Source organism: Notolepis coatsorum (genome assembly GCF_963971535.1).
Source record: "Notolepis coatsorum genome assembly, chromosome: 9".
Lineage (NCBI taxonomy): Eukaryota > Metazoa > Chordata > Actinopteri > Aulopiformes > Paralepididae > Notolepis > Notolepis coatsorum.
In genome coordinates, this window is record NC_140173.1 from 114,063,634 (window position 1) to 114,076,636 (window position 13,003).

The following is a 13,003-nucleotide window of genomic DNA, read 5'->3' on the forward strand; positions in this document are numbered from 1 at the left end:
TTTTCACAATCATGGCAGAATGGGTGAAAAGGTTCATCTGGCTGATTTGACAGATGTCTGCTTGGGTCCAGCATACGATAGCTATACCGGACTCACCTGCTCCAGAAGATGGCAGATGTACCTCGTCCATACCTCCATACCACAGATCTACAGAGCATCCGTCGCGTGTGTCTGCTTGCCGGGGGATCAATAGCTTTGTTTGGAGTACGGCACGTTCTGTTCCCAGTTCCAGGCCATTTTGTTTAACTCGTCGTCTGGTTGGTTCTGTCTGCTGCTCTTTAAAGCTCTTCATTAGGATCTTTGATCTTTTCCACATGACCTTTCAATCATGGCAGGCATTTGGCTGAAACTGCTCGGGTTTGGATCTGACATCATTCCTTAATTGCCTCTGTGTGCTTGTTGTGATCCACAGCGGCTGTGTGGTATGTTCTGGCACACCTTTGCTTCTGTGCGGCATCTGTGAGAGTGTTTGGCTTGAAGTTGTGGTTCAGTGTTTCTCCCTGCAGATGAATCGGCAGGACGAGTCACGGTGTCTGGAGGACCTGAACACCTAAAAGAACAGAGTCATTTTACGCCGATTTTTTTTTAATTTCATGGTCAAAATGTTAGGTCATCAGAATTATTCTCTCATGACAGGCCTGGCATTAATTTACTTCCAGTCAATTCAATTGTGAAATTAAAACTATTCTCCTTGTTCCCGGGACCCCCTCAAACCATTTCAAGGACCCATGGTGGTCCTCGCACCCCACGTTGAGAAAGCACTGATAAGGCATGCGTCAAATGAGCCCCTTCCTTCCTCCCTTGTTGTGACCCGCAGATATTGACGAGTGCGCGGTCAACGAGACAGTGTGCGGCCCCAGCGGCTACTGTGAGAACAGAGAGGGTTCCTTCCGGTGCCTGTGTGACCAAGGCTTCCAAGAGGCCCAGGACGGCCTCAGCTGTGTGGGTAAGTAGGAAGGAATGATGATATGAATGAATCACTGCGTTTATGTAGCGCTCTCTAGTGCTTAGGGGTGGGAATCACCAGAGACCCCACAATACTGGAGTCATGATATTGTAATATCACAATATTTTGATATAAGTTATAAAGCAATTTATTACCTCTTTTCAACTGCAAAAGATGTCCCCAATGGAAAACATTGTTAATATCTGAAATAAAGATATTTATACATCATCTGTTGTATCTAATAAGATAATGTTTTCAGTCTGTTCACCTCATTTGGTGAAAAGTGGGATTTTTTTGTATTGATACTTGGAGTCACTGTATCAATAATATATAGTATTGATTTTCGTCCCCCACCCCTACTAGTACTAGGACACAGAGACAGAGAACTTTACAATGGAACGACTGAATACATTTAGCCAGTATGGGTGGTTGCAGTGGGAATCAAACCCCCTAACCCGGGCAGTGATAGACAGTGCCATGCTCAAACAGACCCATTGAGCTACACAGGCCCGTATGTGTGTGTGTTGAGAGAGAGAGAGAGAGAGAGAGAGAGAGAGAGAGAGAGAGAGAGAGAGAGAGAGAGAGAGAGAGAGAGAGAGAGAGAGAGAGAGAGAGAGAGAGAGAGAGAGAGAGAGAGAGAGAGCATACAGGGTGCAGTATCATTAGATTAATAGACAGGGAAATGAGTAGCGCTTGATGAAACAAGCCATTAATTGGATTTCATTCATTAGTAGAAGAAAAAGCACCTTGGAACATCCACACAGCAATGTCAGCGCTAATTATAATTCTTAGAATCCTTAGTGTGGGTCCTCCTCCTCCTCTAATCCTTCTAGCCTTGCATGTTGTACATCCTGATGTCCTAGATAGGTCTGCTAATTTTGTACAACCATCATTACGAGATTTCCTTTAAGGGGGGGGCTGTTGAAATCATTCAAACTGCAGTCCATTAATAGCTGAAAACGTCTTGGTACCAATCTTGACACCGGTCCAGCGCTGTTGTCATGACAACTGAGTGACAGCTCACTTACATTAAGCGTTCGCCGGGGCAATCTGCCATCAATATCTCTGCTGCCTGCCCGGAATACCAACCATAACCTTTTAATCCTACAGTGAGATTTATTTTCAGACTCTGTAGCAACCAGCTATTAGCCAATAATGAAACATGAAAGGGCTTCAGTATGATTGAGTGCAATTTCCTCACAACTATTTTCCTCAGCCACTTGTGTTTGTTGTACCACAATTGATTACTATGCTTCTCAGCTCTCATACACTCAGACATTTATTTTTTTCATTTCTGGAACTCAGCAGAACATAAGTTTATATTATGATTGACCTTGATGCAGCTGTAGGTTTTAAAGGGGAATGCCACAGAATTTCAACTCTAAAATATGCCTATTTCGGGATGTACCGTGATGACAAGCAGACATTTTGAATTGGTTCCAGAGCCAGCATTGGCAGGCTGGGTCAGGTCACATGATCAGCGAAGACAGAAAGTATAGCTAGATCTCTGTGACACACTATTATTCTTTTATTTTGAAAAATGGGTTACACCTTAGATTCCTGTGGCTCATTCTTTTGGGAACACTCAAATAAGCTTAGAGTTGGGGGCGGCTGGGTAGCGCAGTGGACTAAGCACTCACCTACCACCGCAGAGACTCTGGGATCGAATCCAGCTGTCAGCGGTACCTCCGGCTTGGTCAGTCGTCCCTACTAACACAATTGGCTGTGTTAGCGGGTGGGAAGTCGGTGGGGTACGTGTCCTGGTCGTTGTAAACTGCGACTCCTACTGGTCGGTCGGGGCGCCTGAAGCGGCTGGCGACTCCACATGTATCAGAGGAGGCAGGTGGTAGTACTACACCCTCCCCAGGCCGACAGTGGGGCAATGCGGGCAACGACCAGGAAGGGAATTGGCATAACGACTAAATTGGGTAAAAAAATACCGAAAGCTAAAAAAAGAATTTAAACTGAGATATCTATTGCATGCAAAGTCAAAAGCCATGTAGATCTATACAAACATGACCCCCCCCCCCCCCAAAAGAAACCCCCCAAAGACTCCGTCTGCAGGTACACAATTTAACAAGCATTCATTGTAGTGGCTGTATAGTTAAAAACAGCAACCAACACGTATCGACCAAGTCTGGTCTGTTCAAGGTCAGAGTACATTAACGACTTTGTTCAAATCTATTTAATCCCCTCTCTCTCTCTCTATCTGTGGTAGTTCTACACCCTCCCCAGGCCGACAGTGGGGCAATGCGCGCAATGACCAGGAAGGGAATTGGCATAACGACTAAATTGGGATGCGTGAAAAATAAAGAAAGCCCAAAAATAAATAGAATAAAAAATATATATAAGCTCAGAGTTATCCAAAGTGCTTTACAATTAGTTCCTCACGTTTGACCCATTCACTCACACATTCACACACCGACGGCGGAGGCAACCATGCAAGGTGCCTACCTGCTCATAGGGAGCAATTAGGGGTTAAGTGTCTTGCTCAAGGACACATCGACACGAATGTCTTGCATTCAAACTCCCATTGCTTTTACATTGCATGGAGAGGTGGGGTGTGCCAAATGAACATCTGAGACACGTCATTCATAAGACCTCACCCGACATGGCCCAGTAAAAAAAAATTGGTGCCGTTCCCCTTTAAAGTGCTCTGCCTTCTCTCTCTCTCTCTGTCTACGTGTTGGACAGTGTTTTTCCCCCCAACTCTGCAACAACAACAAAAAAAAAGATGGCAGCAGCGTCGCCAGAAGCTTGATTGATGAGACTATTTATTTCCATTCAATTTGAAGGTGTGCTGCGTGCGCCACTGTGATGTTTTAAACATTTCCCCTCCGTGTCAGCGCTGCTCCTCAGACCCTGGGATTGGAGAAAGCACTGATGCTTACGCTCCGAATGCAGGTCTCACCACACACATTAAGACACACACACACAGAGACTCATGCACGTGCACATGTACCACTCCCCAGTGAATGTAATGGAGTTGGAGACATTAATCTGTGTTACACATGTCATATTGTGTGTGTGTGTGTGTGTGTGTGTGTGTGTGTGTGTGTGTGTGTGTGTGTGTGTGTGTGTGTGTGTGTGTCTCCAGGTACCGTATACGGTTCTTGTCCACTTATCCCCACTGAACAGAGACGTTGAAAATAAATTGTTTGTCTGAAACACAAAGGGTTTGTGTAGGAACTCCTGGTTTGCAGTAGGACACGCCTTTAAGTTATCCGTCCCTGGGGGGGGGGGGGGGGGGGGTTGCCGTAGTTGTAAAGGTCCTTCCAACTATTCACAGTCTCCCATTTATTATATTACACTACAGTTAGTCGAACTTTTGGCCGCACCCGGAAGGCGGCGAATGTCCTTAACTGGCTGACCCCATTGTTGAAACACGCAATGAGTGCCGTGGCCGGGTCCAACTTAATTAGGTTTAGCCTAGTCTTGTTTAATTCGTTTCTTTTATAATCCCTTTCCAGGTAAACATGCATGACATGGCTGGATTTGCGATCTCTAGTTTCATGAGCTGGAAAGATCGTTCTCTTTAAAAGAGGTTAATTACATGTAAATTATCTTTCATAGAAGTTGGACCAATGCGTTTAGAGAGTTTTTTCTCCCCAGCCAATGTCAGCTAATGTATTTCCAAATGGCAACAGACCTTTGGGGTGGGGGGTCAAATTGATTGAAGTTTGATTGACATCCTAAAGTACCCGTGTGTTTACAGATTTTATGAAGACGGGGGAGGGGCAGGCTGCTCCAAATTATATTGCAAAACATTTTTGTGTTCGCCCTCAAGTGCAGAGTGACGCAACTCGTGAATTGGGTACTTTTCCCAGGAAGAGAAAACAATGGATTTCTTTAGACGAAATTGAATTATTTAGCACGATGATAAATAAACAAGAGCAAGGTGTGGACAAAACGGGTAAAAGGGAGGAAAACATTCTTCATTAAATTTCATCCCTACTCATTGATCACCACACTGGGAACGGGATATGACTATGTGCTGCCACGCTATGTGTCTATGGAGTCGCTCACCTTGTTTGCAGGGCTATAACTATATATATATTATAGCTATGGATGCAATACTATGGCCCATTTGGCATCAAGTATATATCGTTCAAGATGTGAAAAAGAAATAATTTTTCCATCCATACATTCCCGTTTTATACCGTGGTGAATATAAGTATGGTTTTAGAGCGGTTTAGGGTAATTCCTGTGAGGCTAGTAATAGGCCGTAACGCATATTATACTTAATCCATTGGCATTTCGTCCTTATACACGCTACAATAAAAAATTCAAATGCATATGATCAGTATATTATGTTCCATCATGAATGCATGAAAGGGGGGGGGGTCGTTTCTGATTAATTGATTGTCAATAACGGCATTCGTTAGTACAACAGCATACGCTGATCAGGGCGATGGTTATGAAAACAAGGCACAATCAAGCTGAAATTGACAGTAATTTGCTCTTACCTGTGGCCGGTGAGATTTCAAAAAGAATATTCCAATTATTTGATTGCCATCTGGTAGATCGTATGTCCATTTGGGCCACGACATAACCCACCACAGCATAATGAATCGGGGGTCCCGAAAACTATTCAATGCGATCGTGTAAAGCCCTCGGTCCAGGCTACTAGAAAAGTCCGCCCGGAGGAATTTCATCGACACACAGTCACATACACAGAGTCTCAAAGGGAGTGCAACATCGGCTGCATACCACCAGGCGGCGGTATTGGACTTCTGCGATCTCAGACTCATTCCCTATGGTTACACAGGCTCCCTGGATGGATAACGATTGGAAATAGCGAATAAAAAATAACGATCAAATAGCGTATATATATGTGGTTGGCGTTCAACGATTGGCGGACAATCACGTATCAAATCGTTCTTGGCAGCGAATGAGTTAATGTTTATGCCCAGTGAGCTGACGTTCTTGGACACCTGGCCCTGCAGTGTGACTTGGAGCTGGTGGGTCTTGGTGGTTTGGTTTCCCTGTCTAACTGGACCCATGCAGCTCCCATCTTGTCCAATTTCCTCCAGCAGGAAGGGTTGTCAGAGCTGTGAATGTGGGGTGCAGACCTCTCTCTCTACTGGGCCTGATACAACACTTCCTCCTGACAGACTATCCTACTGACCTAGAAAATACACGTGCAGACACCCTCTAGGTCATATACTGGTACACTGGAGCATGCATGAGCATACATGCACGCACGCACACACACACACACACACACACACACACACACACACACACACACACACACACACACACACACACACACACACACACACACACACACACACACACACACACACACACACACACACACACACACACAGAGTCTCTCTTTCTCCCTGTAGCTCTCACATGTACACACATATGCTCTGAGACATGTTTCTGCTTGGATACACAAATAAACAAACACATGCACACATACTGCACTTACTCAAATATATTAATGCAAATTCACAAGCATGCAATCAGACATTGGTGCTCTGTTGAAAAGCATAAACAGATTTAAAGGCATGTGACTGAGCAGCCACTCACACTAGTAGAGTGCATATTAAGCACCAACATGTATTCAATTTCACATACAAGCATATGCACATACGCACACTTCTAATCTCTCTCTTTCTCTCTCTCTCCCCCCTCTCTCTCTTTCTCTCTCTCCCTGTCTCTCTTTCTCTCTCTCTCTCTCTCTCTCTCTCTCTCTCTCTCTCTCTCTCTCTCTCTCTCTCTCTCTCTCTCTCTCCCTGTCTCTCTCATACAAATATGGTATTCAAACACACACAAATCCATTAAGTGTCAGCATGCACTCTGTAGCGACTATCCTGATGTCCTGGTAGGCGCTCGGTTGGGTGCGGTAAATCCTCGTCTTTGACGCGCAATTAGAAAACATGTGATGTCCAGTCGGTGTCACCTGCCGTTGGGTGAAGTTCCCATTTAATTGAAGTATTTAACATAATACATGGTTGATGAGCCAACCAATAGTTTCTGCATAATGCTGTTAATAATAGTGAAAACGAGCGAGGGTACGTGCGTGTGTTCGTGCAGTAAAAACCGTGAGACCTCTCCGTCACCCATGCCTTGATACCTTGATAGCAATAGCCTACACCTGTGCCTTTATTCAAAAACCATGCACTCCGCGCTGCCACCCAGTGATGAACTTAACAACTACAGACTTAACACAAAAACAATCAAATAGCTCCTATACACTCATTCAAACACACTCACGTGCACATGCACACACACAAAAACATACAGTACACATACATACACAGACACAGACGCAGACACACACACACTTCCTATCTGTACTTTGGCAAGTGTTTGTGGGTCCCACCCAGCTCAGTACAGCCAGCTGCCTCCTCTCTCCTGCCAGCCCATCACTTCCCGCTGCTGTGGTTAGCACAGATGGAGCCGCTTCCACACACACACACACACACACACACACACACACACACACACACACACACACACACACACACACACACACACACACACACACACACACACACACACACACACACACACACACACACACACACACACACACACACACACACTCCCCGAAAACCACTGGAAGTGGTCCACCGCTAACCCCCTCTCCCCCTCTTCTCTTCCTATGTCTCCTCTCCCCTGTTCTCCTCCTCTCTCCCTCTCCTCCTCTCCTCTCCTTTCCTCCCTCCCTCTCCTGCTACCTCCGCACCTCCCCCCCCCCCTCTCTCTCTGGTTCTAGTTACCCTCCTCAGACAGACTCTCTCTCTCTCTCTCTCTCCTCGCTCCCCTGTTTTCCCAGCTTTCTAGTTTTCCATCTGTCTATTTTGCTGTTTATGTCCAGACTCTGAGAATCAGACGGCGCTCTGGTATCTCTACATCTGGTTCCCATCACTGGATCGTCTGAGACGCACCTCCTCCAAGACCGTCGGGGTGATTTAAGCGATCTGCAAAAACTCTCCTCCAGTCTGGTGTTTAGATACAGATGGAGATCTTCTCCCTTCGGTTGTACACGGCTTTCTTTTCCAATTCCCCCTGTTTTTTCTCCCGCATTCGTTGAAACATGGAAGTCCTTGTGGGCCCAGATGAAGAGAGATGGTGTCAGAATCAAACGTGAACGATGCTTTTGTTCTTCATGTAGCAGGCTAGCGGCAGGCCTAGGCGGCGGTTGAACCCAGTCAACAGGTTCCCAAAAGTCACACGGGGTCACGCCAGACAGATCTGTAGTTTAATTAGTGCTCCAGTTAAGCGTGATAGAACAGCCCCGCATTTTAATGCCACAGATAAATGGTAGATTCTGGGGACTTTCTTGGAAGTCTGCTTGAGATAATAATAATAATAATAATAATAATAATAATAATAATAATAATAATAATAATAATAATAATAATAATAATAATAATAATAATAATAATAATAATAATAATAATAACTTTATTTGTATAGCACCTTTCATACAGGGGATTGCAGTTCATCAGTAAGAAATAAGACATACAATCAGTGTAAAACAAGCAGCAAGAGCAAAGCATAAAGTGGGATAAAATAATGCAGATATATTAATCAAATCATAACAGAACCTCACGTTCCAATAGGCTTCTTGAATTTCTGTAATCTGTTACAAAACATGATAAAGGTCAAGGTATGTACCCAGCAGTTTTAGTAGAATGGAAAATACATGAATGATGAAATGAGCACATACTTCCCACCCCAGCTCAGTACAGCCATGTGTGTATATCACATTTTACAGTGCAATAAAATTGTTCTGGATTACTGTTTAACAGTTCAAAGTCGTCTTTACCTTCTGTTTGGTATCCACAGTTTAAAACCTGACAGTCTTCCCTCTCGTTTGATACCCACTTTGACCCTTCGAACCTCCCACTCAGGGCAAACCTCTCTCTCAGGGTGCAGTTCTAGGCCTGGGTCTTACACAGTTTAATACCTGACAGCTTCTAACCTGTAATAAAAGGCAATAGACAGAGGAAAATAGTGCAGTGCAATAAAATAGTAGAGTAGAATAGACAGTAGAATTGGGCGGCTAGGTGGTGTAGTGGGCAAGGCACTCGCCACCAATGTGGAGACGCTGGGTTCGCGTGTTCGAATCCAGCTCTCCACATTGTTTTCAGTTTAGCTGGTCGTCCGCAGTAATACACATTGGCCGTATTACGGGGAGGGAAACTGAAGGGTGGGGATCAGGCGTTGTGGACAGCGACTCATACAGGTCGGTTGGTGCGCCTGCGCAATAGAATCAGGAAGTGTCGGGGGCAGCGTGAGCCTCCCACACGTTACTCCTCGCCAATGAGAGATCGAGCTGCGCAGGTGAAAAGATGCGACTGCTGTTACCTCAAGTACCGGAGGGGACTTGTGCTATGTATGACTTAGTCCACATTGCAGCCGGCTTGTGGGAGGCAAGAAACAGCGTCCGTGACAGGGGAGGGTTGAATTGGATGATACGAAATTGGGATGGGAGAAAATATAGAAAATGGGAGAAAAAAGTGGATAAAAAAAATAATAGACAGTAGAATTATGAATAATAAAATAAAGTAATAAGATAATAAAACAGAGGGAATAAAAATAATAATAAATAATAAAGACACCAAGGGCGCGCGGTATCTGCTCCGTCTTTGCGAGCTATCCACTAAGGACATTGCGCAGATGAGATACCAGCGCAGACACAGATACCAGCGCTGTTGGCAGATATCAGGAAGGGGTAAAATAAGCCGGAAATGAGGCATAGACACAAAATACAAATTAAGCAAGCTCTATACATTACTATATTTGATTTCATAATTATATTATATTCTATTGTGCTTAACTTAGTTCATATTTCATTTTAGATTACACCACCTCTTTATTGTGATTATAACCTAACCCAGCACCCAAAGGAGAGGAGTTATTTGTCATTTAATATTTAATAATAATAATAATAATAATAATAATAACTTCGTTTTATATAGCGCCTTTCATAAAACCCAAGGTCGCTTATAGTGGGGGGGGGGGGGTTTAAATAACAAACAGACACAACTTTCAAACTAAAGTGGGAAACCAACTCGGAACCAAGCATTTGAAATGACATGGGTTAGTGCTTAGCCTTATTTCTAATAGTGTTCACTGCCAGACTTGGAGCAAATCACGCCACTTTGTGAAGGCTATCTCGGCCTGTGGCTGCATATTTCTCAAACAAATCATATACCGTTTATAAGATATATTTTCTGGTGTTCTAACGAAACCTCAATTAACAAAATCCGTCCATAGATTCTGGCTGTACAGGACGAAATGTAAGGGAGCGTCCTTATTGCATAATTACTGTAACTTTTCCCGCGACAACACACCCCTCTTGACAATTTAGGCACTGCACTGTGCCAGTGAAGATATTTTTATAATTGATGAATATTTTGAGTGAGCAAGTTGTATTTAATGTTTAGTTAGGATAATATAACCTGCATTATCATATACTCCAGAATAAACATTTCATTGGCCTGTTTCCAGCGTCTAATCCTCATGGATCCGACACAAACCCTTTGTGGATCCCGCCCCAAGACTTTGTCTGTAAAGCCTATCACATTTCCTGCTCACGGTCCCAAAACTGCCCACCTATCTGTGGGAAAACAGTAATTGTCTAGTACGGATGTCCAGTCTTGGATATATAAAATAAAAGGGAATAAAAACATGGGGAAATAGTGCAATGTCAATCACAGAGAAATAGTGAAATATAATAGTGTAAAGTCAGTCAAATGCTTTTGTAAAGACATTTTTTAGAGAGCCTTTTAACATTTTCAGTGCCAGCAGGGGGCGCACGATTTAGTGCTTGAATGCCCACCATCCACTTCAATGTTAGCGTTAATAACGCCTAATCTATGTTTTAAATTATGGCTATGTGTCTAATCTGCCCGTCGCTTATCAATGACTCATTTTCCAGTCAACATTGTCGAAGCGGATTGTTTTTTTATCGGTTCATTTTCGTTTTAGAGCATTTTGAAAAGCCCTCGTTTTCAAGGAAAATAAAAAGATTCCATGATAAAAGACGTTTACTGAAATATTCTAGAATACACAAAAACGTTGTCATTTTTCGGCCTATTTATGAATCGTTTTCAAATAATCGCTAGATTATCGATAGTATATGTGTACGTATGCACGCTGGGGCCGCGAGCTGAAAATCGATTATCTGAGTTCCTCATCAGCGATCGCGCACACACACACACACACACACATAGGGGACACGTTGATATCTCAGCGAATACAACTCTGATTATCCCAAGACTGGTAAAATAGATTCGATCACTACTGTCTACTATCGATTGGCTACTGTGAATATATATTCCAGGCTGATTCCCGTCCCGCGATGACTTCCATGTTGAGCAGACAGTTTGCCAGCTCAGGGAGCCAGCTGGCTCCGCCTCTACATATCGACTGATCCCAGGTCTGACTGCAGTTACTCAGGGATAGACGATAGGGGGCGCTTTTTTCCATTCTGAGCTGCTGGAGGAGCTGCTGTACCAACGGGAGACTCGGTTGATGAAATATGAAATCAGATCGCTAATAAAATGCTAATACGCATCGTGGGCATTCAGGCATTGGGCTGATAAAACGTCATATGACGTGATGGGCACTGAAAGTGTTAAAAATGTCTAACGTATTGGCTAACATGGGTAACATGTTCCACAGTTTTGGGGCATAGTTTACAAAGGCTGCATCACCCATCTTCTTATGACTCTTTCTGGTGACCTCTAATAGACCTGCATCTGATGATCGCAGTGTTCTGGCGGGTGTGTAGTTTATTAGAGAGTCAGCAATGTAGCTGGGTCCTTGTCCATTTATAACTTTGTATGTGAGGAGAAGCACCATAAAATCAATTCTAAAAGTTACAGGAAGCCAGTGTAGAGTAGCTAAGACAGGACTAATGTGTTCCCTCCTTTTGGGAACACATTCACTCTAGCTGCAGAGTTTTGAATGAGCTGGAGTCTTTCAGTCATTTTCTTGGAGAGACCAGTGAATAGTGCATTGCAGTAGTCTAGTCGGCTAGATATAAAAGCATGAATTAGCTTCTCTGCATCATTTTGATTTATGAATGGTTGTACCTTCGCTAAGTTTCTGAGATGAAAGAAAGCTATTTTGTTCACTTTGTTTAAATGGGCGTTGAACTTCAAGTTCAAGTCCAGGATGACACAGAGACTTGTCACCTCCGGTTTAATCCAAGGAATAATTTAAAAGCAGGGGCACAGGTGGAGAATGGAGGGGGGGGGGGGCGGGCGTCCTTCCTGTTGTGTAAATACATTGTTGATATGGTTATGTATATATGATATTTATATATGTATATCATCTTGAGGGATGTAATCCCTTGAGAGCTATTCGGGTCTCCCCTGTATGTTTCCTCTCGTTTTAAATACTGCCTAATGATGTATCTTAATATATGCAACAACAGAAAACCTGGTTTGATTATGGAGCTTTCAATCTCATGGTTGGTGGGGCCAGAGATATATTGTGACAGAGCTAGTGGTGAGGAGAACATTGTGGCCATCTGTGGTCTGTGGACACAATGATACCCGTCACCGTGGCTCCAACTGGCCATGGGCTAAGTATCCACATTAACAATGAAGCTAACGAGGAACTAGAAATAGATAGTGTGTATGGGGGGGGGGGGGGTAACACGAGTGTGCTGCTGTATGCGTAAGTAGCCCATACATATTGCTTTGTTTCTTAGTATGTGTCTAAGCGGATAAGAAGATCATAGCTGTGACAATTGTTTTTTTACTTGTCAAAATGGCACAAATTTCCCCATAATAGTCCCATCTCACACCCTCCGTCTGCCTTCGTGTTCTCTTACATTAGCACAGCACTTTGGTCTCTTAACATATGAAAACATAATTTCCCTCGTAGCCGGGCCAGCAGATATTCACACCGGCGCCAAATGGAGCGTATAACCTCAACAGTGAGGACAACATCCAAAAAGCTAGGGAGAGAAACATTCCAAACCCCACTTTGCGGTTGTGGCCTATTCTCTTCGCCTGGAAATACCCTACAATACATACAAAATATCATCTCTGAAGGGGGGCTAGAAGTCTGTCTTTT

At 43.8% G+C, this 13,003-nt stretch overlaps 1 protein-coding gene across 1 annotated transcript in view; it reads left to right on the forward strand.

Annotated features, from left to right (window-relative positions):
• Positions 1-13,003, forward strand: part of ltbp1 (latent transforming growth factor beta binding protein 1) — a 339,149-nt gene that overhangs the window by 271,407 nt on the left and 54,739 nt on the right. The window contains 1 exon segment of the mRNA XM_084322133.1: positions 818-946. Within this exon segment, the coding sequence (XP_084178259.1) occupies positions 818-946 (129 nt within the window).